Genomic DNA, 26,070 nt, shown 5'->3' on the forward strand with positions numbered 1-26,070 from the left:
TCGGGATGAATGGAGCAAGTAAAGCTAAGCAGACTCAAGGGTCTTCTTAATAGGATGGTAATCTCATCAACGGAATAGGAGACAACAAGTGTCAGCAGCTGAGGGGTTTTGCGTGGGGGTACGGAACCGTAGTGTTCCGTAGAATAAGTGTTGGAACAAGATTCTACTATCGTCCATCTATCACTGTTGTATAGAGTGTTAAAAGATGACATAAATTATAAGACCAGTAAAACAAGTTTCATACTGTCGTCGAAATTAATGGAAGCTGAAGCGCAAGGGTGGGTATTGAATGGAATCCCGAAAGTCATCGTACAATTTTCAAGGTCAGAAATAAGAGCTGACTGTTGTTTAGGACCTCAGAGGGAGAACAAGAAGAGCGCATAGAGAGGGAGCGAGGAGTACGCTCACTCGCAGAATGGTTGCTTGTAGAAACACGAGAATCTCATGGTGTGAAAACGAATTGTGCGGGTAGTTGTCATGCTAGCACTAGCACTCTTATTCATTGGTCTTGTCTGCTTTGCGAGAGGCATAACAATGGAGAGTCTACTATCAGACTAGAAATACTCTCTTCCATTAATAACCACTCTCGGTAGCCAAGTTGGTCTAAGGCGCAAGACTGTAATTTATTACCACGAAATCTTGAGATCGGGCGTTCGACTCGCCCCCGGGAGATATTTTTTTCTTTTTGCTTTTCGTAAAGCGACACTGTTTGCAAGACATAGTGAGTGAGTGAGAAAACTGGCTTTCAGAGATTAATTTAGTAGAGATACGTTAACAGTCGTGATACATAGGTACATAATATAATATATGGCTTTACTTTTAGAATACTTTCGGTTCGTTTTCTTCTCAGCTAGTCGATGTCCATGTAGTCGTTAGCAATATTGTTGTCAGTTAGCGTATTCATGGTGTTACTAGGTAGTTGTGATGCAATTATATGTTGAGCGGGCAGGATGTGACACTGGTGTTGTGTGGAGCTAGTATTTCCGCTGGAAGCCGCGCCTGTTATTCCATGACTACTGTTACCGAAATAACCGTGGACCATGTATTCTTCCGTTTCCGAGTAAAATTCAGACTCGTTGAGTAGAGAGGCGTTCGTGCTGTGAGGCGTGTTGACGGGCGTCAAGGGTGTTATTTCGATATTTTTCTGATATTGAATATTATTATGAGTAGTAGTATTATTGTTATGGACAGCCGCGGCATTTGAGGGAGGCCTCGTGCTTGCGGTATCTCGCTTGCTTCTCTTGGGCCTTTGGTAAAAAGTGTGTGTGTCAAACTCGAAGTGGTCGTTATTCCTTTTATTTACGATTGAATCATTATTGGCGTTGCCATTATATGTGGCGGCGGCATTGTTGCCGGAACTGCAATTGTTTGTTTGGAACGCAGTATTATGTTCATAGTATGATAGCATCTCACGCACACACCCGAGTATCAATCTAATGAATAAAAGTAGCTAGACCAGTAAAAGCTTCAACTTGCGTCTGTCACTTTCCTATTGTATTGTTATTTTTTTGATATAATAAAAAAAAAACCAAGTCAGCTGAGTGCTAAAATAGAGAAAGTGAAGAAAGAAAAAAAAGGTATTTCGAAAACTTTTGTTACCCTCTCTGTTTCCGTGGAGGGTGACAGCTAACGCATTACCCTGATTGATACCATGGCAACGGTCAGGGCAACCCTTGCGTAGGTAATAAATAGTTCGAGTGACGGTGTCAGGAATATAACAGTATCGCATTAAGATCCCGTTGCTGAGCCATCATTACGGTTTAGTGACGATTAAGACGCCATCTCCCTCGCTCTGTGCTGCCGTGCAGTGCGAAACGGCTCAGCGCATGCCTTGAGTGTCCCAATTGGGAAAAACGTAAACAACAACAGGCGCCGCCTCGAGGACCCCCGATAGATTTTTCAACATCTCCTGGATACTTAAGCAACAGCAAAGAAGTACCACCCACATAAGAAATCGCATCTAGTATCGCTTCCCCCCTCCCCTCTCCCTCCCTCACCTTCCCCCCTTCTTAAAGCCCACACACGCAAAACATAGTAACACACGTCTACACGATACCATGGTTAAGGTCTGGAATATAGCGCTGCGTTTGTTGGTATTGCTGTTTTTGGCAGGTAACACCCTGCTGTTAATTCTTATGATTATATCTGGTGCTACGGACCACTATCCCGTGAACAGGTTCTACTGGATACAGGGAAACACCACGGGCATTCCTAATGCGGGAGCCGAGACCCGTTGGACCTTCTGGGGCGCCTGTCTGCAGGACACCGATGGCTCAGACACCTGCTCGAGCAATCTGGCCCCTGCCTACCCCATCTCGCCTGTAGACAACTTCAACACGCACGTCAATGTTCCTCATCAGTTTATTTCGAAAAGAGACGCCTTCTACTACCTGACTAGGTTTTCCTTTTGTTTCTTCTGGATCGCGTTGGCTTTCGTGGGTGTGTCTTTCGTCCTTTACATTCTGACTTGGTGCTCCAAGATGCTATCGAACATGGTCGTCGTCCTCATGTCCTTCGGGGTTGTTTTCAACACCGCCGCAGTTGTCCTGCAAACAGCTGCCTCAGTAATGGCAAAAAACGCCTTCCACGACGGTGACCGTAGCGCCAAGCTGGGTGCCTCCATGATGGGTATGGCATGGGCAAGTGTCTTTTTATGTATCGTGGAGTTTGTCTCGCTTGCCGTTTTCTTTGTCAAATCAAGACTCGCTTCCGACTACTCCATCGATAATACAAGATACAGGACATCCTCCAAATGGAACCCCTTCCGCAGAGAAAAGGAGCAAGCTACCGATCCCATCCTGACTACCGCTCCCGATGACGTTCAACAAAATGCAAGCATAGTGGGGCCCTCTTCTAATACCAATGCGGTCACTGCGACTGCTGCTACGGAAAACCAGCCGCAACCTAAAGGTATCAACTTCTTTACTATAAGAAAGTCGCACGAGCGTCCGGACGATATCTCTGTCTAGTGAGGACTCTTTTTTGTAATATATATTTATATCCTCCCCATCCCTGCCACAATATAATAGTATAATTTTAATAATAATAATATCCTACATTTTTTTCACTGCCGGAGCACTCTTGCCCGAAAAACTGCGAAAATGTTTGCTTGGTATATGTGTAATATCCAAAAAATCACATTTTTTTTTTCTTTTTGCACGTAAACACATACCTTACATCATTGTTGGCCACTGCAGACTACTCCACTTCCGTATACAAGTTCGACCTCTAGTTTTCTCGTGCCTTCCAGTCATGGACTATAACAAGAGATCTTCCGTCTCTACAGTACCCAATGCAGCCCCCATAAGAGTCGGATTCATTGGCCTCAACGCTACCAAAGGGTGGGCGATCAAAACTCATTATCCCGCCATACTGCAGCTATCGTCCCAATTTCAAATTACTGCCTTATACAGCCCAAAGATAGAGACCTCCATTGCCACTATCCAACAGCTGAAACTCAGCAATGCCACGGCCTTCCCCACTTTAGAATCATTTGCATCTTCTGCCACCGTGGACATGATAGTGATAACCATCCAGGTGGCCAGCCATTATGAGGTTCTAATGCCCCTGTTGAAATACTCCCAAAATAATCCGAACCTCAAGTATCTTTTCGTAGAATGGGCCCTTGCATGTTCTCTGGATCAAGCAGAATCGATTTATAAGGCAGCTGCCGAACGTGGACTACAAACTATTATTTCTTTACAAGGCCGTAAATCACCATACATCTTGAGAGCCAAAGAACTAATTTCTGAAGGTTACATTGGCGACATCAACTCCATAGAAATTGCAGGAAACGGCGGTTGGTATGGCTATGAAAGACCCATCAAATCGCCCAACTATATTTATGAAATGGGCAATGGTGTAGATCTGGTAACCACCACATTTGGCCACACCATTGACCTTTTGCAGTACATGACGAGCTCGTATTTTTCTAGAATAAACGCAATGATGTTCAATAATATACCGGAGCAAGAGTTAATAGACGAATATGGTAACCGATTAGGTCAGCGAGTTCCGAAGACCGTACCCGATCACCTATTATTTCAAGGCACTTTATTAAACGGTAATGTACCTGTATCGTGTAGTTTCAAAGGTGGTAAACCTACCAAAAAATTTACCAAAAATTTAGTCATAGACATTCATGGTACCAAGGGCGACTTGAAACTTGAAGGCGATGCCGGCTTCGCAGAAATTTCAAATCTGGTACTTTATTATAGTGGTACTAGGGCAAACGACCTGCCGCTAGCTAACGGCCAGCAAGCTCCAATAAATCCGGGCTACGATTCCGGCAAAGAGATTATGGAAGTTTATCATTTACGAAACTATAATGCTGTTATAGGTAATATTCATCGACTGTACCAATCTATCTCTGATTTCCATTACAATACAAAGAAAATCCCCGAACTGCCCTCACAGTTTGTAATGCAAGGCTTCGAATTTGAAGGGTTCCCGACTTTAATGGATGCCCTGATACTACACCGGTTAATTGAAAGCGCTTATAGAAGTAATATGTTGGGCACTACGTTAAATGTTAGTAATATCTCGCGCTATCCTTTATGAAAGCTCCCTTCCCTCCAATGCCAGTGTAACGAATATTATGAAACAAATACTATATATAGTTAAGAAAACAAACGAAATAGTTTCTGCATCAAGCTTTGTCTTTTTTAGCCTTTCTCTTTTTTGTACGTACTAAACCTGTTATATAACTGACTATATAGGTCTTCCATTCCTTTAGCGGATAACAGAGAGGGAGGCAAAAACAAGCAGCGAGCCTCTAGAGTAAAGCACAAAGAGGATGTTACGCATAAGGATTATTACCTTAGATCAACGTGCACTTTTTCATCGTGGTTTTGAACGTGTCAGCTTGCCAGAACTTCATTCTGCCACCCAACAAGATCAAACCATATGTTACTGCCAAAAGCTAAACTCAAGGCTGCCATCAGCAACAGATCATTTGGATCCTCAAATTAAGCTTCCTCATAGAGCGCCTAATTACAATAAACATGTTTTGCTCATATCACCTGGTGATAGGTGTGCTCAGCCATGGAAAGTAGCATGGAATCATAATTTGGATACAAATGTAAATCGACCATACAATGCAATCAGTAAATTACGTTCCCATTTGGGCAACTCTCCAGGAATACTGATAAACGCAGTACATCTTCAAAACGATTTCGTGCCTAGTCCAAAGGAAGACGATGAATTGATTCATTTTTTTGTCATTCCTGACATGAAGCTCTACAGAATAAAGGAAACAGATCTAGAGGAATTTGCATCCTTTCTGGATGAAGGAGCTCTTCAGACACCAAAACTGTCCTTCAAAGATTACTTAAGCGGCCAGGCCAAAGTACCCCAACCATCTCACCAAGTTCGCCATAAGAACCTTACGAAGTTTCAAGGTGAAACTTTTCTCAGAGATTGGAGCTTGGTTTGCGGCCATTACAATAGAGACGCTAAGTGTGGTGAAGTGGGCCCCGACATTATTAAAGCCTTTCAAGAGGAACAGCTGTTTCCTGAAAATAATTTAGCCATAATTTCTCATATTGGTGGCCATGTTTTTGCTGGAAATGTCATTTTTTACAAGCTATTTAATGGAGGAAATACTCAAAACAAACTGGACTCATTGTGGTTTGGAAAAATCTACCCACACAATTTGAGGCTTTTATGTGAAAGTTTGGAAGATGGAAAGATTATTGATGAATTGTACAGAGGCGGTTTATCAATGAACTGAGCTATTGATCATTTAAAAAATAACAAAGAGAGCCGAAAATAAATCAAATATTCTCTATAATAAGTTACACACACACATATATATATATACATATATATATATATATATTTATCTATTCTTGTACATACTCTTTACTTAAGAAGTTCAAATACACGATTTCGTGTTAAGCGTCTCTTGGTTGTCTTTGCTTAAATTACTAAAGATAATTTGTTCTAACTTCATTTATCCTTTGAATTATATCATTGATTTGAATATTTTTCAGATCTTTGGCCAAAAATTCTTGTTCGTTTAGTGAAAGTCTCAAGAAATTTTCACATAGGTCACCGTCGATAACCTTACGCACAGGAGCATAATAACTTCTATAGCTTTGATGATCTCTGCCTACAATGGAATACGATCCTTCGCATATCGTTCCATCAATTATATCACCTCGCCTGTGTAACACGACACTGGCGGGTTCCTCTTCGTCATCTTCACTGTGCATATTATTATTTTTTTTTCTTGATTCATACTCCATATAAAATGTATCATCAGCCTCTGACATTATTTTCTCGATCTTTTTCATGGTCATAACATTCCCCTTGGATAATAATGGAATAAAGCACCCAATAGTACCTTGTAAACCCATATAGATACAACCTGGCCTATCAGAATTTGAGATGCTGTCCAAAATATGAAAATTTATGATGATATCATTAACGTAGAGGTGGTTTAGTACATCAAACTTGAATTTGCAATCATACGTATTAGGTAACCTCTGTTGTAAATTGATCAAATTCAATGGGTACTTGATGGTACCGTCTGATAATTCACTAGCCTCATGACTTGATATGATGTTCTCGCACTCTGACGGGCATCTTAAAGTCCAGGCATTTCCAAACTTATCGGCACCAATAATTGTTGCCTCGTCCAAAAATTTTAAAGTTGTTACATGACGTTTAATGGAGTCGTCCACCATTGGAATAAAAACATTCCCTGTGGGATTCCAAATAAATAGCGTGACAGATTCATGTATATCCCCAACAGCCAACCTTTCGTAATTCCACTGATCCATAGATACAATTTTAGTTATTGATACTGGTGTTTCGGTTACAGATCTTCTAAGTAATTGTTTTTTACCTAAGCCATACAGGATAATAGTGGAATCTATGGCGGCCAGCAAATGATTCTTAAATTTCAGCATGGAATGTATTTGTGATAAAGTTTTTGTTTGATGAAGTAATTCAATGTCGAAAGATGATTTGTCCTTATTTACCAATACTTGGTATGTCATCAATCTATTGTCTTTAGTAGAGATTACAAGGTGGTCGACCTTTTTCCCGAAGTCTATTATCGTGGCGGAGATGCAATGCACATTGTCTAATAGTTTAAATGAGCGATCTGAATTTGCGTGCTTTATGCAATCGTCATTGATTTTTAATGATATACGGCATTGTGGTACTTCGGTATGATTCTCGATGAACAAAGCATGTTTCGGTTTATTGGGGAAGGACAAAATAGTACGAGGTTGGAATGTGGATATTTTTAATGTTTCTTCCTCGTCGTCTTCATCATCTTCTTCGCTTTCTTCACCAGCATCATCCTCTTTCTTGTCCCCTTGTTCCTCGATACTTACTTCATCCACATGAAACCACTTCTCCCACGTTGGAAAACCGGAAACCTGGCCGATGTTTAAATGCCCTGAGTTAGAAATCGAACAAACACCGTTTATTTGTACGTCTGCGTTAACAAATTTGGAGCAGCTTAACATGTTTTGGCCGTTTAATGGCCGTATATTCCACATGTTATTCCACGTGTAGCTTACCCACGTAGAAGCGGAATGGCAAACAACGCATGAAATCCATTTTTTTTCATTTCCATCTTCCTCTTCCTCTTCCTCTTCCTCTTTCTCTTCCTCTTCCTCTTCATTTAGGGACATAGATATCTTATTCAGATATGACAGTACAACGGGTTTCAAACCAAGAAATCGTCTTTTTATATCAGTAAACAATCCATCAATTTCTTGTATGTGAAATCTCATGTAGACACCATTCACTAAACCAACATGCAAATTTAGCAATCTAGTTAAGGGATCTCTAACCATGATCATGTCAGAGACTTTTTCGTTAACCAACTGCAAACTTATTACTGTTAAGAAATCTTCCTTTTGATCTCTAAGAGACATTATTTTGATCATACCTTCATCATCAGCGATGGCTAATAAATCACTATGCTGGCTATCCTGCTCGACGGCAAGTTTACAAGGCAATGTGTCCAATTCCGGATGTGTAGTCAGCTCAATCAATGAGTTCGAGGAACTATCTATCTTGAAATAGACTAGCTCGTAGTTTGATAGTGATACGATCAATTGGGTTTTTGAAGATGTAGCGCATATAATACGAATACCTGCTGGAGGCACCCATGTCAATTTATTAGAGAACCCGGTTTTATCAATTGGTACAATCTGTCTCAATTCTGTAGTGCATACCTGAATAATAGAATGTGAGCTCATCAAACAGGTATGAATCGTCGTGTCCTGAGATAGTTTGAAAGTCGAACGTGCAACTTCATCAGGGGTTAATTCTTCCATAGACTCGTTGTCAATTTGTAATATCATCGTCTTTTTAGGGAAACTAATGAACAAGAGGTTGTTGTTATTGTTAGTGGCTGCAGGATGAGGTATCAACCACAATTTTGTTGCGTTGGGTGGCAAATTAGTGGAGATCAGGTTAGAGTAATTTACACCGCTTGTTAAGGTTAATAGCTTACTGTTTGTGTGATGTTGAGTAACGATAGATAAAGGCGAGTCATTCGAAATCTGGGAGCTACCTAATGGGTTCAAATTTAACTGTTGGGACAAGATACTCAAATTCTGCAGGTTGGTAGATGGTTGGAAAACCAGCGGTTTATTTGGATCTTTTGAGGTTAGAATCTTGGAGAGGTCATTCTCTACACCTAGTTTTTCAAACTGGAAAAGAAAGTTGTTATTCATTTCAGATAGTGCAAAAAGATAACCGTTTTTAAAAATGTGTAATTGGTTGGAATTTTGGATTGTATCAAAATAGCTCAATTTAACCAAAGGTCTATTTCTATCATTAATGTCCGGAGTTATGGTTAATTTAAAAAGATCACCGTAGTTAGATTGCAGGAGTACGAAGAAGTCATTTTTAAGCTTCTGTACAATACCTGAGATGATCGTTACAGATTTCTGGGGGTTGCTTGCAGCGGCCCTTTGTGGTATTTGTACTTTCAAACTATAGAAACCGTTCATGTCCTTGATCAGTATATGATTTTCAAATCCAATTACAACAAAGGGATTRAACAAAGAGTCTTCGTCACGATCGTAGTTATTATCATTCAGAGAGGTTGTTATATTATACTTCGACAAATCCGGTAAACTCAAAATGAAATTAGCAGACGGATTGACTGAATAATCAGCTTTCTTAACAATATGGTTCAACCCCAACTCCAAAACGTAAAATATCAAATGTACCGAGAGTGAAGCAGCCATGCTGTCCATTTCCAAGGCAATAAAGCACGGGTTGTTGAAATTCACATCGCATGCGGTCATATCTAACGTGATCATATGAGGTCTGATGATCTCTAAGGGCGACGAGATCCTTAGTTCTCGTGCAAAGTCCACAAGAAAGCATAGTTTGTTCTGTTCTACAGACGACAGGATTATACAACGCCCATTAGGGTCAACTTCCATGTACGAAATTGGAGAGGCCCTCCGCAGAGTGGTCCTGGTCAACGGCTGGTTCACCAACGTCCTTAATTTGAACGCGCCTGCATGCCTAGTGATCTGCACAATGCTTAAATTACCAGAGTCTGATGTCAACACTAGGAAAGTGGGGCAATTGGAAGAATTCGCCGTGGACCCGGCATGCGGCAAGTCCAACGACCTCATCGATGTTATCGTCGTGAACAGGTTCTGGAACCTGGTAATCAGTGTCAGCTCCCCTTCCGCCGTGTCATAGAGCTCTAAGTGCGTCTCAGTGGCAACGCACAGTTGCGACTGGCCATTATTGGACCCTGCGTCCAGGTCCACGAAGTGGCCAATACACGAGTGCACGAAATTCGTCTGCTTCTGCAACGTCAGATGGTACAAGTACAGCTCATTATCTCTAGCAGCCATGGTTGTCTTGCGCTCACTGCCTATTCTGTTTTGTTCCAATCCCTCGTTTAAACTACTACAGCTCATCGTCGTCGTGGCTTGCTCATATAGCAGACGCATCTCTGCCGTGTGGGGCGACAATCCTACTATTGCCGTTTTGCCACCTCCCCACATTTAATGTGGAAAATATTATAAAAAGAGAAAGAAAATAAGCTAGTGGAGCTATTGTTTTCCCTTGTGGAGAAGAGCAACAGATAGCGGTGGACTGTATTTTGTTAGAGAGTAATTGCGAACATGGAGATTTACGTTAGACTAAACGCAGACGTTGAGCGCGACTATGCGTTCCAGGTGTCGAACGACGACACCATCAATAACAAGATTAGAAAGATTTTCCCCTCCAAGACGGGCCTGGCGGACTTAATGGTGCTCAGGCCTTCAATCTTCCACGAGAAAAACCCCGTAAAGTTTTATAAGTCTATCCATCCAGGATATCTGTCCGAAGGTGGCTGTTTGATGTTTCATTACGACGCTGATAACGAAGAGAATTTGGTGGAATTGAACGACTCCAAGCCGCTTATCGACCAGTTGTGGCCTGGCCAACTAGTTGTTCCTCAGTGGAGGTTGTCTAAAAAAAATATATGGACGTTTGCTGCCGTCATGTTGACTTGGTTGTACACGGATTTGCCCGACGCCATTTCCCCCACGCCGGGAATCTGCTTGACTAATCAATTGTCAAGAGTATTGATTCCGCTGGCCAGACACATGGACCTGCCTGATATTGCCGCCAAGTTGGAACAAGAAGTTCAAGCGAATTATTCCAGTCTTATTGCCCAATGGCTTTTCTTCGTCATGCACGTTTTTAAAATTGCCCTTATCACTTTGTTTCTCAAACTGGGTATTGCCAACCCTATTAGTTTCAACCCTTACAAGTTATGGACTTTGAGAGACATGGCTTCTCCTTCTTCTAACAGCAATAACAAGAATGGTAAGAACCCTGCAGGCGCCAGCAACGGTGCGACAGACTTGAAGACCCTTTTACGTTCCGTAGGTTGGATTGGTGCTAAGAGAGCCACTTATGACGATTATCAAACCAACTACTACAACTACGTCATCGAAAAGATGGGTGGTCCAGTTGCTGCCTACAGGGCCGGTGCCATCAGGAAAGCCGCAGCTCCAGGTATTCAACTGGAAGCCGGTGAAGGTTTCCAAAGTCGCTTGGAAGACAGATTCACTGCTTCTACTTTCACAGCTATTGAAACCGAACGTAAATTCATCTTAAGCGAAGAATACTTTGTAGAGTTGGAAAACAACTTGAAAAAAATTTTGGAGGAATACGATGGGGATATTGGTAAGATGAATGCTGAAATTAGAAGGTTCAGAAGGTTTGGTATTTACGAACCAGACGAAAAATTAGCCACTTTGGTTAAGCTCAGAAGGGAAATCACTGATGAAAAAGAAAAAAAAGCAAATAAGGATGCCACTCCTGGCATAAAAAAGAACGACTTAAAAAAATCCAAATAACTTTGAACATAATCAACCTTACTCTAGACTTTTTTTTTCCTTCTGTCCACTACGTTAACCACTACCACTTCTAGAGAGCTTTTTTATTATTACTCCTAGTTTTTTGTATTATTCTATCTGTCTCTCGTTGTCGTTGTTCTCTATTAATTTTTTTCTTTTCTCTCTCATTTCCTTACAACTTTTACTATTTTTCGTAGTGCGTTTTTGTTTTGTTTTTTTATTGTTTATAATCATTGTTATTTTCTATTATTATCATTACCATTATAAATATTTCATACAATATATTAAATGAATAAAACTAATATACTCTTTACATTCCTATAGTTAAAAAAAAAAAAACAGCTCAATATGAGCGTATGTGATCACAGTCACATTCACATACACTTGTATTTATAATTTTGTGGGAAATATACTTTTGTAGGCGTATACACTCTTTCGAACACCTCTCCATCTGAGTAACAGTAATAACTCGGTATTGTATTTTCGTCACCATAATCGGTGCTGTCGTAATCGACTACTTTTTTCATCTCGTCGTCCCCATATATGGTTCTATCTTCCTCATCATCTCTCAGTATCCCCAATTTACGAACCGTCTTACTCAAATTCTCATCGATGACCTTGGACACATATTTCTTTAGTTTTAACTCATACCCTTTGGCCTTCATTTCGTTAGGTAAGAATCTTGGATGTATAGATATAACGAATATTATCACACTTATAGTTAGTTTACTTATTAAAATCACCCATATGATAAAGGAAAATAGCATGAAAGACAAAATCACACTTTCTTCATAATTTGTCTTGGCAATATGTTTTATCTTGTTTATTATACCATTCAGGTTGTCTAAATTACTCAAACTTTGTGTGCCGTTAGTATTACTGTTGTTTTCATTGGAAACTGTCAGTAAAACTGACCATAAAGTTAATCCATTTATTATTTGTCTCGGAGAATCACCAAATACTAGCTTCAAGCATCCACTGATTTCAAAATATGAAAAAAATAACCATTTACTGAATTTTTTTTCATCACTCAACACTATCATCTCAAAAATTTGGTACTTTTTGAAATTGAAAAGACAATTTATTAACCTGCTAATTCCATTCATATAATTTGATGTAATCTCTTTTCTTTTATACACTTTCAACCCAATTATCAGCTCTATGATTAGTATAACTGTAGAGCACAGTATGCACCCACTAAACAACCACTTGGAAATTCGGAACGCCAAGAAAGGTTGGATAATATTGTTTGACCATGTATTGAATGCCAGCAATTTAATGCATGTATATACATCTGATGAAAACATCGCCAAATGTAATATTGTCTGACACCAACTGTATAATAAGTACTGTAACTTTGTAGACCATTTTGCTGCAGGAATTAGACTCATATCAATGTCTTGAAATCTCAATTTTTGTGAAGTTAGTCCCATTCTTTTTAGCGCTTTATTTTCATTTTCTTTTGTTCTTTGGTCCTATGTGATATTAAAGCCTTCTTTTTGTGTTTGTGTTTGTTGGTATAATTTCATTCTAATTCGGTATGTATATGACCATGGTCTCTTTTATATACATGAGCATATTTTTCCAGCGTTTTAAAGGATTAGCATTTTTTATGAAAGAGTTGTAACTATCTACTGTTCTTTTTCTTTTTTGCTATTTTACGTCGCCGCCGCTCATCTTAAAACAATTTTAATACAAGTTTCAAACTTAAACAAAATTTCACATTACAAAGCTTCCAACATTGTACAGCAAGAGAGCACTTCCCACAGCCCAGTTGTTCGCTTAATACACCCTCTCAAAGCCTTAATCCCTATAGGCTATTAAGGATTCTTCTTTTTGTCATGACAGATGAAACAAACTTCACAATAGAAGTGATCGAGCCTAGGGCAGATGCCCTTCGAGGTCTAGACTCCCTGTTCCTACAAGATAATGCAGCACTAGTGCAGACTTATCGCAACATGGACTGGTCAGATATTTCCTCATTAACTCAAATGGTAGACGTTATAGAGCAAACAGTAGTGAAATATGGTGATCCAAATGATTCAATTAAATTGGCTTTGGAAACTATCCTTTGGCAAATATTAAGAAAATATCCTTTATTGTTTGGATTTTGGAAAAGGTTCACCACAATAGAGTACCAGTTGTTTGGCCTTAAGAAATCGATTGAAGTTCTCGCCACTTCGGTCAAATGGTTCCCAACTTCACTAGAGTTGTGGTGCGATTATTTGAATGTCTTATGTGTGAATAATCCCAACGAGAAGGACTTTATCAGAAACAACTTTCATATCGCCAAAGACCTTATCGGTGAACAATTTCTGTCACATCCATTTTGGGATAAGTTTATAGAATTTGAGGTTAGGCAGGAGAATTGGGAGAACGTTCAAACAATATACGAGTACATTATTGAGATTCCTTTGCACCAGTACGCAAGATTCTTTACATCCTATAAAAAGCTTCTTAATGAAAGGAATTTCAAACCGAAGAGAGATATTGATACAGTATTGAGAAGGACACAAACAATCGTAAATGAGATATGGCAGTTTGAGTCGAAGATCAAACAGCCATTTTTTAACTTAGGCCAAGTTCTGCAAGATGATTTGAAGAATTGGTCTCAGTATCTGAATTTTGTGACGAACCCTTCCAAATCCCTGGACAAAAAATTCATAATGTCCATTTTTGACAGGTGTTTAATTCCTTGTGTTTATAATGAAAAAGTGTGGCTCATGTACATTAACTGGCTAACAAGGGAAGATTCTTACGAGATAACAGTGGGGATTTATCAAAAAGCAAGCAAGGTATTACCGTTAGACTTCAAAACTTTGAGGTACGATTTTATCAAATATTTGAAGAAAAACTACCGATTAAATAACGTTCTATTCAGCAAGATATTCAATGAAACGGTATCGCATTTTTTAAATATTTGGCCCAATGATGTTTCGCTTATGACGGAATACATTTGTATGTGGAAGAGACACTCTTTCAAGAACTCTTTAGATCAACCGCCTAGAGAAATTCTAGAGAAACAAACTTCGTTTGCTAAAATTTTAGAGACTTCAATCACCAATTATTTGACCAAGCAAACTGACCCCAGAGTACATTTACAAACGTTGATAAATGATAAAAACTTAAGTATAGTAGTGGTAGAACTGATAAAGACCACATGGTTAGTACTTAAAAATAACATGCAAACGAGAAAGTATTTCAACTTTTACCAAAAAAATTCTCTCATCAAGGACTCAGTGCCGTTTTGGTTAACTTATTACAAATTCGAGAAGAGTAATGTAAATTTTACTAGACTGAATAAATTTATCAAGGAGCTGGGCGTAGAAATATATTTACCGACAACGATAATGAACGATATCCTGACAGACTACAAAACATTTTACTTAATGCATTCAAATATTGTTGCATATGAAACTTCAACTTTGGATTCAAACGATTTCGATCCTATTTTATATCCTGAAATGAAAATCTCGAATCCACAATACGAACCAGTCGCGGGAGTAAAGCCGAATGCCGAATGGTATAAAAGAACAGAATGGAAAGAAGCTGGTCACGTCGGGATAATGATAGAAAGACCACAGATATCGAACAGTATAATTGAGTGCAATTCAAGAAATTTAGTTCAAAAGCCTATTACGTTACCAAATTTTAGAAACCTGGAGAAAATAAACCAGGTTAAAATTAATGATTTATATACAGAAGAATTTTTAAAGGAAAGGAAATGATAAGAACGGTTTTTTTTTCAAAATACTTATATTTTGTTATATTACTTCTATTTTTTTATAAGCATAGAAATTCACTTATGTAACGGCTTTGTAATACTTGAATCGCATCTATTTTTCTTTAGCCAATAGTTAATTAATGGAGTGACGTGACCATGTGAACGAAAAGAAAACGAGATTAAATTTATTTATGTTTCCAGTTCTTATGAATTGTATTTACAGTAGTGCTTTTTTTGAGCTATAGCCAAAAGTTGGTAGCTGCTTCTAAACATTAAATATTCAAAAAAAATGGTTTGAAATTTTTTAAAAAATATGCGCAAGCCCGGAATCGAACCGGGGGCCCAACGATGGCAACGTTGGATTTTACCACTAAACCACTTGCGCTTGTTTTATTGGAAGTTTCCATCTTAAAACCGTTTGTCACCGTAAAATTAACTGAGAACACAATTCCAATTTATGCCCGTTTTTCTTTTTATATCTATATGGTCTAGTCGTTGCTCTAGATGCGTTGATGTGAATCTAAATTGCATGCATCGACCGTTTAGTTAGATATCTGTTATTGCTTGTGTATCAAAGGTTTTTAGTAACCTTTATTGATAGTGTTAGGATTCCACGTTTATTCAAACTCATATATATGACGTATAAAGATTATACTGGAGATTTATGTTGGAATAGTTGTATTCAGACACTCATTCATTAATATGGGGCAAAATCTGAAATCAGAATAATAGTATTAATATATTACTACTATTTATAGACACTGTTTCATTATGATACAAATAACCAAATCTGGTAATTGATGAAAATAAGGCTAAAGATCTATTAATTGATCTGAAATTAAGATATAAGAGGACGAGTTATACATGATAACTTATTATATATATTCTGAATTATGTCTGAACCATTGGTTTTTAAATAACCAATCAGCATGTGTTTTATATACCTCTCTTATATAATAATAAGAAAGAACTGCTTATTCTAAATTATTAAACTTACTAAACTAACTAATTATCAACACTTCCCTTTATTTACCATATTGTTTTTTTATGCGAAAATTATTTTTCTATCAAATATAAATATATGTAGTTTTTATATGCATGTATGCTTGTATTTTGTTAAAAAATGTAGGGCGATCAGAAAAATTCTCCTACATGATAACAAACCTATTGAAATTCTATGTTCATTCACTCGCTTGAGTCTTCATCGCTGTAATGATTTTCGGCCATCTCATTTTCTATCGGTGGTAAATCCATTAATTGTGTATCTAGAAACTCTGCATTAGTTTCATACACGTCTCCGAATGAATTATCCGCTGAACTGTTGTCCGTGTTACCATAATCATCTACCATTTCTCTCTCACGTATATCGTGTGCTTCCCCGTACAATCTTGACTCAAAGCTTTTTAATTGATTTTCAATCAATCTACTTGGGATTGTAAATCCGCCTTTTTCCAAACATGTTTGTAAAAATACCTTAACATAATGTATATGCTTTATCACTTGATTGATATTTATGTCCTTATTCAGCCCAACTAGGTCGCTGTTTCTGTTATCATTGACAAATTGCCTCGATAAAATATCGGCTTTTAGTAAATGGCAAGATGCATAGATAAAATAAACCTCGGCGTCTTCCATAAATGGAGGGATCAATACCCATTCTGATATCTTGTCTATCAATTCTTCTAGTCGGCTATTTTCCACTTCATATTGATTATCGGTAACGTTTGACGATTCTATCGCTTTTTGACAATTAATTAAAGAGGACCATAAGTAGGTAATGGCAAATTTTGATGTATGTGTTCTAGAACCAGTTTGGAAAGGGGGGACAACGGAACGGTAGTTGACGTTTTGAACGAATCTTGACTTGGATGAATAAACTTGACACATCCATTTTAGAAAGTCAAGACTACTTGACGAATTTGGCGAGTTATCTAGTATCTTAACGCCAATACCCCAAATAGACTTGATCTGTACGTTCGGAATTCTTATCAATGTGGCAAATATTTTATATGCAAGAGGCCAGTTATGTCTTGATACATTCAAATGCAGAAGATTGGTCAATGTTATTATATGTCTTGTTTGGTAGTTTCTCGCTGCAGATGTTGGGCTTTGCAAAGGTTCTAAACCTTTGGCTAAGAGCTGAAAATAGAGTTTATTTTCCTTCGTACAATGCAAAAGCGGAATTTCCATTTTCCTTAAGGAATTCTTTTCAATTTTTTTGAAATTATGATAAGTTATTTTTTGTTTATTAATGGGGCTTCTGTTTTGTGAAGACACCGTTTGCCAAACTTCAAAACTTTTTTCGGGCTTTTCGTATTTTTTCCAAAATTTTCTTTCCTCATCAGTATCTTCTTCCTTCGGTCTAGTCTCATGTTCGACTTGATCACCTTCTTGAACGTCCTCCTCTTGAGAGTCGGATTCAGTTTCTGTACTAGAATAGAGCTCCCCAATCACACTTTTCCAATGTCTTTCTCTTCTTCTTTTCGTCTGCTGCCGTACCGAGCTTTCACCAACATCACTTTCATAATTTCGTTCTTCTTCATCATCTTCATAGTCTTCGTCATTGTTTTCAGCTGCGGAATTTTCGGGTGTGGGCAAGCTGTCTGTAGTATTAATTTTCTTGGTGATTCTGTCAAATCTTCTAGAGAGGTGATTTATGTATTGATATTTCAACTTCCTTCTTTGAGCAAACTTCTTATTAGTCAAAGTTATAGGGACTTCAAACATGGCTTATGCATCATATTAGGGTTTATATGCAAAATATTGTTGATGCTTTGATTATTTTTTTTTTCCGAGAAAAAAAGAACTTCAACTGAAATACAAAAATGTGTGCAATTCAAAGATACAATTGACAACGATTATACCTTTTCTACCTAAATACCAATACAATATCATTTGAGATGAGATGAGATGAGATGCCATGTTTATTACGATCCGTTTTTTTTTTTTTTTTTTTTTTTTTTTGCGTTTTTTTTCAGCGCGGGTAACAATATTATTCACGGAGGGCGGGTAACAGCGTATGGAGCCAGTATTAGAAAAGCCGCCATTAAAAAGTGGTATGAGTATTCATTTTTCTTATACTTTAAAAGGGAGAAACCAGCTAAAGAAGTCGTTGTATTCAAGCTGCCGTTTCGCTCTAGGAATGGTTTAATATGATCAATAGTGTTTTCTTTCCTAATGTCCAAGCCGCCTTTTAACATGCTTACACTTGGCAGCCAAAAAGACGAAGAACCATTAAAGCCTTCTTACATTCTCCTTCCTGTCTGTCATTGCCGTCACGTTTGTTATTTCCATTCTTTTTTGCCGCCGAAGTTGGATGACCCAATGAACTGATCGCAGTTTTTAGCCGCCGAAAGCCTCGGCATGCGCCGGGCGAAAGGCTGAATGACTGCTTATCCCCGCTAACACGTCACCCCGCCCTGTGGTTCAGAAATTGGGGATTAAGTAAAACGAATGACTATTTCCTGTTGAAGTCATCATTAATGCTCGGTATTAAGAACAGTATTTTATTAGTTAGGGAAGTATGCTCTCTTCCCCATCTTCGCGTATAAAAACAGCTAAACGCCGAGGTGTATACTGTGCTTTCCGCAAATAATAAATCTTCCTACAAAGATATAAATATATCCCTTAAACAAGAACAAAGCACTAATGAAAATCTGTAACTTGGGAGCTTTAGCAAACCTGAAACATCTTCCCATAATATCAAGGAGAGCAATGCACTCAGCAACTGTCAACTACTCCTCTCAACAGGTTCAATTTCCCATGGAGACAAACAATGGGGAACACTATTGGGCGGAAAAGCCAAATAAATTTTACCAGGAGAAAAGACCGAATTTCCAGGGCGCTACTTTTGCTAAACAACAAGATTTACCGTCATTACCTGTGCCAGAGTTAAATTCCACCCTTGATAAGTATTTACAGACAATTCGTCCATTTTGCAACGACGTGGAGACCTTTGAAAGACAGCAGTTGTTATGTAAGGACTTCTTGGAGAATATGGGGCCTGTTTTACAAAATCGGTTAATGGAGTACTCTAGTGATAAGAGAAATTGGATGTCCAAGTTTTGGGACGATCAATCGTACTTGCAATATAACGATCCAATTATTCCGTACGTTTCTTATTTCTACTCTCACAAACCACTACCCAATCATTTATCCAAAATCGATAACGATCCTTTAGTTAAAGCCACTGCAATCATATCAACAGTAGTTAAATTTATTGAAGCTATTAAAGACGAATCTTTACCTGCAGAAACTATCAAAGGCACACCGTTCTGTATGAATAGTTTTTCATTGATGTTCAATAATTCAAGATTACCTGGTAACCCACAGGATAACCAAGATACAAACATTTTCTACTCAATTTATGAAAACAATTTTATAACTGTTGCTCATAAAGGTAGATTTTACAAATTAATGACCCACGATGGTGATAAAAAACCGCTTTCGGAAAACGAAATTTGGAAACAACTGTATTCTGTAGTTTTCCAAGGATCACAGCCCGGACCCAAGCTAGGAGGTGTTGGTTCTTTAACTTCTCTGCCTCGTGATCAATGGCGTGAGGTTTATTTAGACTTGGTGAAAGACCCTATTTCTCAAGATTCATTAGAAACAATTCACAAATCTTCCTTTATGCTATGTTTGGATCTTGATCAATCTCCTGTTACTTTAGAGGAAAAATCCAGGAACTGCTGGCACGGTGATGGTATTAATAGATTTTACGATAAATCTTTACAGTTTCTAGTCACTGGTAATGGCTCATCAGGTTTCTTAGCTGAACATTCGAAAATGGATGGTACGCCAACTTTATTCATGAATAACTTCGTTTGTCAGCAGTTAAAGAAATTAAATGCAAATGAATTTTTGGAAAAAGTGTTTACACCATCAGGCAAAGCAACATTTAAACCTATGGAATTACCGTTCACGATCACTCCACAAATCAACAAGGCCATTGAATCTGCTCAATTTCAATTTAAGGAAACGATGAATGAGCATGATTTACGTGTCTGGCACTACAACAAATTTGGTAAAACTTTTATAAAGAATCACGGTATGTCACCTGATGCATTTATTCAACAGGTTATTCAATTGGCTGTTTTCAAATACCTAAAACGTCCGCTACCCACCTATGAGGCTGCGTCTACAAGAAAATATTTCAAAGGTCGTACTGAAACTGGTAGATCTGTATCAACTGCTTCTTCAGAATTTGTTTCTAAGTGGCAGAACGGAAACATCTCTGACGCTGAAAAGGTTCAGGCTTTGAGACGTGCTGCCAAGGAACATTCTCACTATTTAAAAAATGCTGCAAATGGCAATGGGGTTGACCGTCATTTTTTTGGTTTGAAAAACATGATCAACTCTAATGACAACCAAGTCCCACCCCTTTTCAAAGATTCATTATTTAATTTCTCTTCAACTTGGTTGATCTCCACATCGCAGCTATCATCAGAATACTTCGATGGTTATGGCTGGTCTCAAGTATATGACAACGGGTTTGGGTTAGCATACATGCTTAACAACGACTGGTTGCATATTAATATCGTGAACAAACCAGCCAAGAGTGGGTTAAGCGTTAATAAATTACATTATTATTTATCCCAAGCTGCAGATGAAATTTGCGAGGCTTTGGAAAAAGAAAACAAACTAAAAGCAAAGTTATGATCTTTTCCTGCTTTTTTATTTGTAAATATATATAGATATACATATGTGTCTATATTTGAAGAATAAACCAAGCTCACGAATATCTATCATTTATTACTATCTATTTCTGCACCTAGTTTCATTATGCAGTTTAAAACAGCTTATAGAACAAATCTTACTACCGCAATTAACACAACTCGAAATACTGTCATAACCTCCGCATATAGAGCATGTGGTAATCAGGGGCAAGACTTTGAAATACCTCTTATTATAAACGTTATGATAAATAACATTCTTGTCCATCATGTTTAGAAGGGCTGAATCCAGAAACGAATGCAAATTTCTCTTTGAACTCAAAACTTTCTTTAATGCTACAATACGATTAGTATTTTTTCTCTTCGGTTTAGGTAGTTTTGTAGACTTATAAGATAATTGAACCTCCCTTAAAGTCTCCGGCTTCAGTACCCAACCATGACCGTACTTGGAGTGCTCTTTCCCAAAAGATGCACCACCAACCAATGCGGAGAGACCGTCTGAAGTCTGGGAGATTGGTTTCGTGGTCGATTCGATTCTATCTCGTGGTACGCTGGTCAGATCACTCAATAAAGTTGGCACATTGGGCAAATCTGACAGGTTCTCTGTATTCAGTTCCATAAACCTCCTGTTCGACTGGAGAAGCTCCTGTGGTGTATATCTTTCCTCAAATGAGTTCGAATTCTTACCTTTTCGATCATCCTGTCCACTGATATTATTAGCATCACCGTCCGGCCTGGAAGTGTAGAGCTTAGCCTCTAAATCGGCTAGCGAATAGTTTATGCGTTTTACGGGCCTGGACGTAGATGTTGTGCCATGCTTGTTAATTTTTTTAGAAGTATATCGACGTGCTTGAGGGTCCAACGATGTGAAATACGAATTGGGATTATATGTCCTTTTATCAATCTCTTCAACTAGTGTTTTCATGGCCGCTTTATGTATATGCAATGACTTATTGGAAATACCGGTGTATAAACCGGTGAAATAGATTCTGTCCTGTATTGTAATATAGCTCAAACTATTGATGATATGTCATTATATATTCTCATCATCATCCATTATCTTCATTACGTGGGGAGTAGACAAAGAGTAATTTGTTACCCGGACATTGATTTACATCAGTCACTGTAGAATACAAAAACTATTATAATAAAATAAAGAAAGTATAAGGTATCGACAGGTTGTCAATGCTTTCGCCGTTGATGTAAAGTGATTTCTCATTTGACCATCAGGTAAACAAAAAAAATGGGGCGAGCTGGGAATTGAACCCAGGGCCTCTCGCATGCTTTGTCTTTCTGTTGTTACGCAGAAGGCTGCCCAAAGCGAGAATCATACCACTAGACCACACGCCCATGTTAATTTGTGAGAGAGTTGACAAGTACGGAACAACAAATACGATTGTGTGAAGAAAGATTTGTTGATACGTTTGCCATTCTAAGCACCAAGCAGGAGAAACAAAAAAACCGGTTATGAAGTGATTTCCCAACCGCAATCCTGCCTTTTTTCGGCAGATAGCGCCCACACGCATAGGCGGTGTAAACTCAACAAATTGTACATCCGAAATGAAGGAGGGAATGTCAACCAAAGGAAAATCCAAAGGTTCATGGCGATTGAAAACTGCATGCACAATAGGAGTTTGCTGAATAATCTATCTAAGAAAGTTCTTTAAGGTATATGCAATGTATATATTAATATGTACTCTATACGTGTCCTTGAAGTTTTTTTAAAATGTCACATTTATGCTTTAAAATGTGTTTTCTATATTTCCTCTCTCTCTCAGACCTGCTGGGATGAATGGCTAGCGTTTTGAGCAATCATATCAAGCTCATACTCTTGGTTTGTTAAGTCAACAGTAATAGAATAAGGTGCGCTTTTTTTGCTTCCTAAGTGTTCGAAGGTTTGAAGCCCCTCTAATTCTTTGTCGCTATCTTCAGCTGAAGTTAGTCTATACTTCTGTATTGAGTCTTGTTTATACCTGAAATAATTATAGTAGCAAACATCCATCATAATGATCAGCATACCTAACCAATTATAAACCCCGCTTAACCTTTCGGAAAGAATAATCATACCAAATATAATTGTCAAAACTTCCTTTACGATACCAGCAATAGATACAGTCAATACGGGTGTTTGTTCTAGAATACTGAACTCACAAATTGTTAACAAAAAGACTGCAAAGCCTGGCAAAATCATTAAGACAAAGCCCTTTGCGATGGACAAAATACTTGTTTCTGTATCACCACTGCCATTTCCGACGTTAAACTTAAATAAGCTAGAATGAAATATGCCAGGAAATGGTCTTTCCACGAGTAAGGATGTAAGTAACAGAGTTATTGCCATTATCGGAGCCAACTGGTATATCGTATGGATTGGGTGTGGCTTGCCCCCTCTTGAGTTTTCTAGCATCTTGTTATTAGCGGGATTAACAATAGGTTCATCATCCGCATTTTCCTCGTTTACCGCGAAGAGGGTATCATTAGATTCTTCTACGGCTACCACGTCGGTTTGAAGTGGATTATTCCTTAATACCAACTGCGTATAAACCCATCTCAATCCGGAAAGACAACTGCTTGCCAAGACAAGGAAACTGCCGAAAATTATCAAGGCCTGGTCATTTTCAGCACTCTTTGGGTCCATTGGTTTAAAAACCATTAATGCCACACCTCCGAACATGATAGTTACCACAATAGCCAATTTCCAATGGAATCTCTCCAGTTTGAAGATGCAACCAAATAAAAGAACAAAGGCAATACTGGAAGATTTGATAATAGTATAAACCGTCAATGGAACATACTTAAACGAAACATTACTGAGCCCCACATCACCTGCAGAAGCAATTGCTGTAGGAACTAAAAATTTTAGGAAAAAACTCCAGTTGACTTTATTATCTCGTCTCATTACATTCCTTACTGGTGTATGTCTAACCTTGATATACATCCCGGACAGTAACCATAGGATAGTTTGGTGGAACGACGTCACCAAGACAGGGTATCCAATACCTAATCCGTCCTTCGGATCAAACATCCATCTGTTATATATGGAGAGTGTTATCGAACAGAAATACCATCCGAACAGAAATGCAAAGAAGAGAGTCTTATTCATGGCAAATGGTACGATAATTTAGGCTATAAACACTCGCGGTAGCTTACTTTAGCTGGTTGTGGTGGCAAAAAAAAACAATTAGACGCACAGGCGGGCAGAAAATAATTCGAAGGTGATAGATTCAGCACGCCTAAGCTCTTGATGGTTTCACTAATCTCTTGTTTTGCTAATTTCAAGCCATCTCTTCTCTCTCTTCGGTAGAAAAATGGCGAAGTTTGTTTTGCGCTCTAATTTTGGCGCCTCGTCGTGGGTGACCATAATGCGAAGAGTATCATATAATGTCATCTATGAGGTTTTCTTTTTTGGTTGCAATGGCACAAATGAGCCCAAGTTCAACGAAGGGGGGTTGGCTATACTGGGCTCGCAAGAAAGAAGATCGTTGGCGTGTACAGTTGCTTGTTTGAATTCTTCGAACTCACCATGGTCGCTGTGGGTGTTTTCGACTGAAACTTCACTTTCTACGGGCTCAACTTGTTGGCTATTTATGCTTTCTTGATTTGATTGTGTAGTGCATACATTGTGGGAGCTAGCATCTTCATCCAGTGGCGGGCTAGGAGTTCCCGCTTCTTCGTGAACATCGGCTTCAATTTCGATAGGCTTCTCGGGCTTCTTTTTTGAGCTCGATTTGGAACTAGAATGGCCCCAGAATCCAAAAAAGCTCTTCCTTTTCGTCTTGTTTTTCTTTGCTTGATCACTTTCAGGTTTCTTCTTTGGTTTTGGCAATTGCTTGACAACAAATTTCTGGAGAGGATCCACTTTGAAGCTGGAACTAGCCCATGAAGAGGACGGTTTGTCGTTGTCGATGCCATTTGTCTCACTCGCGTTAGTGCTCTCATCCACCATCCAACTATTTGTAGTCTGGCTTATACATCTGCTAATTTCTGCGGAAGCCTTATCAAATAATTGGCTGCTAGTGGTAATTTTAGTCCTTTTCTTCCCACCGTGTGTAGAACCCTTCAAGTTTGTATTTGTATTGCCTTGCACAGACGTGGATGCTGAATTATGGCTCCAAGAAAACAGAACTGGTGCATCTAGTTGTAAACCACCAGAATCCATAGCCATAGTTTTTTCCTCATCGGTCCAATCTCTCAGAATTTGTCGACATTTCTGATCCAGTTTGTTGGTACTCAATCTAGTTCCGACCTGCATAGATGAATGGAACAAGCAGTTCATCAACCTCCTACCGTTGGAAACCTCATCTAGTAACCCATATAGCGACACATCTTCATTTTTTGGTTTACAGTGATCGTCCCGAGAGCTATCTTCTTTGCTCAATAACTGGTCAACTAATTTATCCTCGTCCATAACCTGTTCTCACTATAATCCACCTAAGTCTGACCAACTGCCCGTACTTTGGTTGAAATACGTCTTATTTCGTTACTATTTATCATTGAATTCGATATTTCTTATTCCATCTTTGCCCGAAAATTTCAATATTACAAACCAAAATGTACATCATATATCTTTATCGGTCAACAAATTTACTATTCGTGCTAGGCTACCATCATAAACCCTAGTAGTACAATCACCATGATAGTATCCACCATACCGCAATTTCCGGAAACGAAAGTATCGATATCGTTCTTTGAACAAGTTGGAAATGCAGAAGAAATACGCACTAAAATGAGCGATTTATCAACATCTTTCGCATTTGTTGACCCCAAATTGATCTGTTCGCAGGAACAAATATATTCCGCTATTTACAAGACTCTAGTAGAAGTTAATTACAACAGGATGAGAACAAGAAATTTGAATTCTGAGTGTGTATTGTGCCTTTCACCCACTTCCAATATCAGCGATGCCTTCCAAAAATTTGGAATTAAAGACGATTCAACAGAGCTTATCTGCCTAAACTTTCACAATAACACCAGTGATTTGGATAAAGAACAATTGGCCAAGGAATTATCTTCTATAGTGACCGGTGTAGAGATCGAGTTTAACGATAAGAATTTATCAAGGTTTTATGACGAAACACTCATAAGAAAAGTATGTTCAAAAGTAATACATTATGCGTAGCGACCACGCCATTTACAAATTATACTAACTTCTTCTTTGTTTTTCCACTTTTTTATTCGTAGATTTATAAATTGAACAATGATTTCAAGCCTGAAGGTGTTAAAGACCTTTCAAGGGCTTTGGTAAATGCCATTCAACTAAGAGGTATATAGATATAAGATATCTTACAATAGAATTGAAAAAAGAAATACTATTTTATTATTCTAG

The 26,070-nt window shown here is 38.4% G+C and overlaps 14 protein-coding genes and 3 non-coding genes across 17 annotated transcripts; 8 read left to right on the forward strand and 9 right to left on the reverse strand.

Moving 5' to 3' along the window:
- Positions 1-583: 583 nt before the first annotated feature.
- DI49_4038 lies at positions 584-672 on the forward strand. The gene is given in 2 exon segments: positions 584-623; positions 636-672. It is a non-coding gene; the product is annotated as a tRNA-Tyr (tRNA).
- A 178-nt stretch (positions 673-850) lies between these two features.
- DI49_4039 (uncharacterized protein) lies at positions 851-1,408 on the reverse strand (the record flags this gene model as incomplete). The annotated part of the gene is made up of 1 exon (XM_018367084.1): positions 851-1,408. The coding sequence occupies one exon, from the start codon at positions 1,406-1,408 to the stop codon at positions 851-853; it is 558 nt and encodes a 185-aa protein (XP_018220018.1).
- Positions 1,409-2,057: 649 nt separating this feature from the next.
- Positions 2,058-2,969, forward strand: SUR7 (Sur7p; the record flags this gene model as incomplete). Its single annotated transcript, XM_018367085.1, has 1 exon — positions 2,058-2,969. The coding sequence occupies one exon, from the start codon at positions 2,058-2,060 to the stop codon at positions 2,967-2,969; it is 912 nt and encodes a 303-aa protein (XP_018220019.1).
- Positions 2,970-3,252: 283 nt separating this feature from the next.
- GAL80 (transcription regulator GAL80) lies at positions 3,253-4,560 on the forward strand (the record flags this gene model as incomplete). Its single annotated transcript, XM_018367086.1, has 1 exon — positions 3,253-4,560. One exon carries the CDS (start codon positions 3,253-3,255, stop codon positions 4,558-4,560), a length of 1,308 nt encoding a protein of 435 aa, XP_018220020.1.
- A 235-nt stretch (positions 4,561-4,795) lies between these two features.
- Positions 4,796-5,731, forward strand: AIM32 (Aim32p; the record flags this gene model as incomplete). Its single annotated transcript, XM_018367087.1, has 1 exon — positions 4,796-5,731. The coding sequence occupies one exon, from the start codon at positions 4,796-4,798 to the stop codon at positions 5,729-5,731; it is 936 nt and encodes a 311-aa protein (XP_018220021.1).
- A 196-nt stretch (positions 5,732-5,927) lies between these two features.
- RSE1 (U2 snRNP complex subunit RSE1) lies at positions 5,928-10,001 on the reverse strand (the record flags this gene model as incomplete). Its single annotated transcript, XM_018367088.1, has 1 exon — positions 5,928-10,001. One exon carries the CDS (start codon positions 9,999-10,001, stop codon positions 5,928-5,930), a length of 4,074 nt encoding a protein of 1,357 aa, XP_018220022.1.
- A 120-nt stretch (positions 10,002-10,121) lies between these two features.
- Positions 10,122-11,348, forward strand: GSF2 (Gsf2p; the record flags this gene model as incomplete). Its single annotated transcript, XM_018367089.1, has 1 exon — positions 10,122-11,348. The coding sequence occupies one exon, from the start codon at positions 10,122-10,124 to the stop codon at positions 11,346-11,348; it is 1,227 nt and encodes a 408-aa protein (XP_018220023.1).
- Positions 11,349-11,722: 374 nt separating this feature from the next.
- Positions 11,723-12,781, reverse strand: PRM6 (pheromone-regulated K(+) transporter PRM6; the record flags this gene model as incomplete). Its single annotated transcript, XM_018367090.1, has 1 exon — positions 11,723-12,781. One exon carries the CDS (start codon positions 12,779-12,781, stop codon positions 11,723-11,725), a length of 1,059 nt encoding a protein of 352 aa, XP_018220024.1.
- A 408-nt stretch (positions 12,782-13,189) lies between these two features.
- PRP39 (Prp39p) lies at positions 13,190-15,076 on the forward strand (the record flags this gene model as incomplete). Its single annotated transcript, XM_018367091.1, has 1 exon — positions 13,190-15,076. One exon carries the CDS (start codon positions 13,190-13,192, stop codon positions 15,074-15,076), a length of 1,887 nt encoding a protein of 628 aa, XP_018220025.1.
- Positions 15,077-15,386: 310 nt separating this feature from the next.
- DI49_4047 lies at positions 15,387-15,457 on the reverse strand. The gene has a single exon. It is a non-coding gene; the product is annotated as a tRNA-Gly (tRNA).
- An 800-nt stretch (positions 15,458-16,257) lies between these two features.
- On the reverse strand, positions 16,258-17,799 carry RRN11 (Rrn11p; the record flags this gene model as incomplete). Its single annotated transcript, XM_018367092.1, has 1 exon — positions 16,258-17,799. The coding sequence occupies one exon, from the start codon at positions 17,797-17,799 to the stop codon at positions 16,258-16,260; it is 1,542 nt and encodes a 513-aa protein (XP_018220026.1).
- Positions 17,800-18,720: 921 nt separating this feature from the next.
- On the forward strand, positions 18,721-20,733 carry CAT2 (carnitine O-acetyltransferase CAT2; the record flags this gene model as incomplete). Its single annotated transcript, XM_018367093.1, has 1 exon — positions 18,721-20,733. The coding sequence occupies one exon, from the start codon at positions 18,721-18,723 to the stop codon at positions 20,731-20,733; it is 2,013 nt and encodes a 670-aa protein (XP_018220027.1).
- Positions 20,734-20,829: 96 nt separating this feature from the next.
- Positions 20,830-21,672, reverse strand: VPS71 (Vps71p; the record flags this gene model as incomplete). Its single annotated transcript, XM_018367094.1, has 1 exon — positions 20,830-21,672. One exon carries the CDS (start codon positions 21,670-21,672, stop codon positions 20,830-20,832), a length of 843 nt encoding a protein of 280 aa, XP_018220028.1.
- Positions 21,673-21,992: 320 nt separating this feature from the next.
- On the reverse strand, positions 21,993-22,097 carry DI49_4051. Its single transcript has 2 exons — positions 22,061-22,097; positions 21,993-22,029 (listed from the first exon to the last, which is right to left on the reverse strand). It is a non-coding gene; the product is annotated as a tRNA-Pro (tRNA).
- A 424-nt stretch (positions 22,098-22,521) lies between these two features.
- On the reverse strand, positions 22,522-23,847 carry YMD8 (Ymd8p; the record flags this gene model as incomplete). Its single annotated transcript, XM_018367095.1, has 1 exon — positions 22,522-23,847. One exon carries the CDS (start codon positions 23,845-23,847, stop codon positions 22,522-22,524), a length of 1,326 nt encoding a protein of 441 aa, XP_018220029.1.
- Positions 23,848-24,132: 285 nt separating this feature from the next.
- On the reverse strand, positions 24,133-25,152 carry LFT1 (Lft1p; the record flags this gene model as incomplete). The annotated part of the gene is made up of 1 exon (XM_018367096.1): positions 24,133-25,152. One exon carries the CDS (start codon positions 25,150-25,152, stop codon positions 24,133-24,135), a length of 1,020 nt encoding a protein of 339 aa, XP_018220030.1.
- Positions 25,153-25,581: 429 nt separating this feature from the next.
- CGI121 (Cgi121p) lies at positions 25,582-26,015 on the forward strand (the record flags this gene model as incomplete). Its single annotated transcript, XM_018367097.1, has 2 exons — positions 25,582-25,833; positions 25,926-26,015. 2 exons carry the CDS (start codon positions 25,582-25,584, stop codon positions 26,013-26,015), a joined length of 342 nt encoding a protein of 113 aa, XP_018220031.1.
- Positions 26,016-26,070: the final 55 nt, after the last annotated feature.

The sequence above is a fragment of the Saccharomyces eubayanus genome, chromosome XIII, assembly GCF_001298625.1.
Source record: "Saccharomyces eubayanus strain FM1318 chromosome XIII, whole genome shotgun sequence".
Taxonomy (NCBI): domain Eukaryota; kingdom Fungi; phylum Ascomycota; class Saccharomycetes; order Saccharomycetales; family Saccharomycetaceae; genus Saccharomyces; species Saccharomyces eubayanus.